We start from the raw sequence: 5,156 nt of genomic DNA, 5'->3' as shown, positions 1-5,156 counted from the left end.
TCCCTCCCCCACGGTATAACCCTTGCTTTCACTGTATTTGATGTTGGTATAATTTGTGGAGGGGAAGGGAAAGAACAAATCGTTTAAATAGGGATACAGGTGGACCCATTGCAACAATGATATATATAAGTAGTTATGTCGAAAAACAAACTTTAAAACTTTAGCGGGGGGGGGGAGGCGAGGGGGGAGTATGGGGGATGGTGAGGAGAGATGGGAAGGGATAGGAAGGAAAAACAAAGGAGGCAACAATGCTTGATAAAAACATGTACTCATTATCTTGCCCATGTAACTCCTCTGTATGATATTTTCACACACAAAAAAATAGTTAATTGTGCCTAAAATTTTTATATGTAATGTGGGTTATGTTAAATTCCTATTTTCCTTTGGGAAATTTTGCTGTGAGTTAGAAGTGTGCTTATATAATCAGTCTCCAATAAAACAGAGTTTTAATGAGCCTCTTTCATAACCAACATTTACACGTGTTGTCACAACTTGTTTCTGAGCTAGCAGATGATCAAGAACAGTGTGTGCTTTGTGGTTTCCTGCTCCCCCACCCCTCCAGCCGCAGTACTCTGTTGCTTGGAGAACTGAGCTGTCCTGTGACTCCTCCAAAGAGGAATTCTGAAGGCTCAACCTTCACAACTTTGGAGTTTTAAAAGAGGCACTATGACCCTCTTCACTCCGATCACAATTAAAAGAGACCTAAGACCTTTAGCAAAGAGAAAAGGCTAAAGAGATAGGGAAATATTTTTAATAAATTCAACTTTTAATAAATTCAAAAGGACTAGACCAAGAAGTTAATACCAAGAAGTAAACCGAGCCCAGCTCAGAAAATATAAAAGCTATTTTGAGTTTTTAATTCCTATATCCTGCATGAGGAGCAGGAAATGTTTCTGTCTTTTCTCTTTCTCCTAACTTTAAACCTCTATTACACCAAAATAAATCCTTGATAAAACTAATGAAAAAAAAAAGGCCCTCTCTTGAATATTTACCTTGAGCAACAAGATCTCGTCTCAACAATGGATAAAGGACAGGCTCAACACCATCCATCTCTTGTATAATAAGGGTTTTTCCAAAACGTACTGCTAACTCAAGAGCTGTAATAAAGTTACTATCCTATTGGAATAAAAAAGAATATATATTAATATATATTTATTATCTCAATCCTTAGATCCTTAAGAGATAGTGAATAAAGATACTAACAGAAATAATATGACTAGGAATAATTCTATGTACTTGGTGGTGCTGACTTATTTTAACTGAATTATTCTAAATTTCTAACTTAAAAATACATAAACAAATATTACACATATATACTGTATCAAAAAAGAATCTGCCCTCTTCAACTTGTATATGTATAGTAAATTATGAGAATCATATGTATAACCCATTGATACCATTCTTGGCATACATCCCAGTACTGGGGAAAAAAAGCCAGACTCTAGTGGCTCATACCTGTAATCTTGAGATTTTAGGACTGTGACTCACACCAGCCTAGGCAAGAAGAGTCCATGAGACTCTTATCACCAATTAAACACACACACATACACACATACATACACATACACATACACACACACACACACACACACACACACACACACACATGCAGACTGTGGAGCAAAAACCTCAAGGGCAGAGTTCAGGTCCTGAGTTCAAGTCCTAGAGAACTGGTACGTACATGCTCACACATGTGTGTGTATGTGTGAGCATGAACATGCATGAGGAGAGAGAGAGGAGACAGAAAGGAGAGAGGGAGAGAGAGAGGAAGAGAAGAAGAAAGGAGGAAAGGGGGAAAGAGAGAAAGGGGGAGATAGGGAGAGGGGAGAGAGAGAGGAAGAGAGAGGGAGAGATGGGGACAAAAGAAAAAGTAAAAAGGAAAAGAGATAAGGGAAAAGGGGAAGAGAAAAAAGAAGGGAAAAAGCAGAAGGGGGAGATAAAAAGCACAAGGGAAAAGGGAACAGGGCCTTGGAACACAAAAGGGCCTTGGAAGGGGCAAGAAAGGAATTTTAACAAGTTCTGTCAGTGGGGTAGGCACCAGTGGGGGGAGAGGGGTAAAAGCAAGCACACAGGGTGAAGAAAATAAAACCTGTGGAAATTGTTTTAAGAAGAGTGGGAAATGAGGGAGAATGAGTAGAAGATACTGTATGCATGTACATAAATATCACAATGAATCCCCCTATAGAACCAATCTGTTTAAAAAAATGTAAATAGCAGAGCTACAGATATTTTCATCTTCCACATCTGGAATGTATATACTGTGTAGTAACTGTATCTCAATACAAAGTCTATTCTTGAATTTTCTACTATAGTTATAAATTATTTCAAAAATAAAATGTAAATGCTACATACAATACTAATAGTATTGTATGTTTTCTTGTGACAGGTTTAAATAATTTTGAAAAGAACCTTAGGCAAAATGTTAAAACCAATCAAAAATTTTGAAGTGGTCTGGCAAAAAAAAATCAATTTTCATCTTTGTTCCAGACTTTTTTTTTTTTGCTTATGTGGTGCTGAGGAATCGAACCCAGGGCCTCATGCATGCAAGGCAAGCACTCTACCACTGAGCCACCTTCCCAGCCTGTTCCAGACTTTTATGTAAAGTAGGAAAAAATGTAGCAATCGGGATAATTAAGATCTCATATTACAACTCATAAATGGGATTATAAACATGTACTCTATACCAATAATTTGGTCAGCAACACCTCACATATACAACAGCGGCACAATAAGATTAAAATAGAGCTAAAAAAAAAACCCTAATGGCTAGGACACAATGGCATTAGTAACACCGGTCACTATGCTAATTCAAACCACCTAACCAACCTGCCAGGTTGCATAGGCATGGCACATACAAGCATGTACAGCACATAATACTTGATGATCACCAATGAATGTATCATTTTATTTTCATTACACTGAACTTTTGAGTGTTCTTGTGCTTCTGAAAAAGGGTTTACTACCAAACATATTCAGGCCAGTCCTTCAGGAGTTGCTCCAAAATAAAATATAACAGATCACAAGTCGTATGTGTTCCTGCCCATGAAGCTCTCTTACCCCAAGATGTTGATGATTCTGAACTTTGTAGGACTACGTCAAGGTAAGCATTTGTTTTAGAAAAATAAGCTTATAAAATAAGGACATAAGAACATCTTTTGTAAAATTGTACAATGGGTATTTTAAACTTTATTACAAGTCTGTAAGCTAAAAAATTAAAAGTTACATTTAAAAAGTTATTGTAGCAGGGCACCAGTGGCTCATGCCTATAATCCTAGCTACTCAGGAGGCTGAGATCTGAGTACTGCGGTTCAAACCCAGCCGGGGAAGGAAAGTCATGAGACTCTTATCTCCAATAAACCATCAGAAAACCAGAAGTGGAGCTGTGGCTCAAGTGGTATAGGGTTCATCTTGAGCTGAAGAGTTCAGGAACAGCACCCACGCCCAGAGTTCAAGCCCCACAGTGACAAAAAAAAAATGTTATTGTGAGCTGATTAATTTCTTATTGAATAAAAGGCTATATGCATTGAGAGTAACCTAAACACACAATGTTCACAGTTTCCAATTATGCTCAGTTGTATCCTAGGCCTTCATATATTAATATGAATATATGCATATATTGTGCTTAAATATATTTAATAATGCATATAAATGTATTTAGTAATGGATACATATATATAAGAAATATAAATATGTGAAAAGGCAAGAGGTGTTTTGATTTTCCCATAACTCTCTCTCTACAGTACCTTATTGTCATTAATTGTAATTGTGAAAATGTTTATCTTTCTAAATTAATAGAGTGTTATCTTCATAAGAAAATGAACAGTGACTATTATCAAATCCAGTAATAGATCAATGCCTAGAACCAAATAAATGTTCTTATTCCTTTTTATATAAATTAGAAAATGGAAGCTCAGAAAGTTCCATTTCTTCCATAGATCCCTCCCCATGTAAGTAACAGGGCTCAGTCTTGAATCTGTTTCCTGATTATAGGCCCAGAAAAGTTTTTACTGTTAGATGCTATTTGTAGTTAAGATCTAAAGTAGAAGTATTACACACCTGCTGATTAATAACTTCCAACCGTGAGTCTTTCAAATGTGTCTTTAACCATTCTGTAGCTTGGGAAGAAGGATCTATGAGAAATGGGCACACTCGACTCTAGTTTTTTTTTAAAAAAAAAAGAAAGCAATTAAGCAATTACTTTGAAATAAATGCACAACTACAAGAAAGAACACAGTATGGTTTATATCTGAACCATAACCACAGTTACAAACTTTCAATGACTATACGAACTAATATTAATTCAGAAAGTGAGTATAGTCCCATTGACCATACAATAACACAAAAATATATATTAACAACATGCTAAGCAAGAGCTCTAGTTTTATATCCATGCCACATGCATTATTCTGTTTGGCTTTCCAAATACATATCAAACTATTTATAATTTCATATATCCTTTGGTTGAGTAAACCATTAAAATTTCATAAAAGGTATAATCATAAAAAGTTATCAATTTACATTTTAACACAATTTCATCTAAGTGTTATAGATTAAAATCTAATGCACAAGAAACTAAATTCATTCAGACTGTCCTGTGCTTGTTAAACTCTAAGGCAAACAGAAAGTTTAGAGAGCAGTAGAAATGTCTTACATATAATAGTACTCAGCAGACAAAAGAAGCCAATTTTATGTAGAAAATATGTAGCACATGTGTAATAAATTTAGAATTTACCTAATCATCACCAGTAAATCTGATTTAAACAATGCGCTGTTTTCAAATCATTTGCAAAATGTATGAATTGTATAATTTAATAAAAATGTATCAATTGTAGATTACATATACATATATAACTATATATGTATGTATATTGCTATAGAGGTAAGAAAACACCCAGGGAAACATCAGGCCTGGAATATATCTAATGGGAGCACATGCTATTTCAGGAACATTTCAAGAAGGAATATCTGCCCTATAGATGAAGAACTGTTGATGAACAACACTGTTTAGAACTGCTAACCCCTAGTGACAATAATGAGACACCTCATCTTAAAACAGCTTTACGAGGGGGGACCAAGATGGCGACAGGGCAGTAGGGAAACGCCACAGCTCTCTCCAACCAAAAAGAGAGTTCGAGTTCCAACGCTTAATCTCCCCA

The 5,156-nt window shown here is 35.7% G+C and overlaps 1 protein-coding gene across 1 annotated transcript in view; it reads right to left on the bottom strand.

Annotated features, from left to right (window-relative positions):
* The window catches only part of Dync2h1 (dynein, cytoplasmic 2, heavy chain 1), a 174,419-nt gene that overhangs the window by 78,418 nt on the left and 90,845 nt on the right, over window positions 1-5,156 (bottom strand). Inside the window, exons 64-65 of the mRNA XM_013009687.1 lie at window positions 4,057-4,155; window positions 993-1,116 (exon numbers count right to left, since the gene is read on the bottom strand). Coding sequence (XP_012865141.1) covers window positions 993-1,116; window positions 4,057-4,155 — 223 coding nt within the window. The remainder of the gene's footprint in view (window positions 1-992; window positions 1,117-4,056; window positions 4,156-5,156) is intronic.

The sequence above is a fragment of the Dipodomys ordii genome, unplaced genomic scaffold, assembly GCF_000151885.1.
Source record: "Dipodomys ordii isolate 6190 unplaced genomic scaffold, Dord_2.0 Scaffold10, whole genome shotgun sequence".
Classification (NCBI taxonomy): Eukaryota; Metazoa; Chordata; class Mammalia; order Rodentia; family Heteromyidae; genus Dipodomys; species Dipodomys ordii.
The sequence above is the reverse complement of the archived record's forward strand: the minus strand, read 5'-3'. Positions and strand labels throughout refer to the sequence as shown.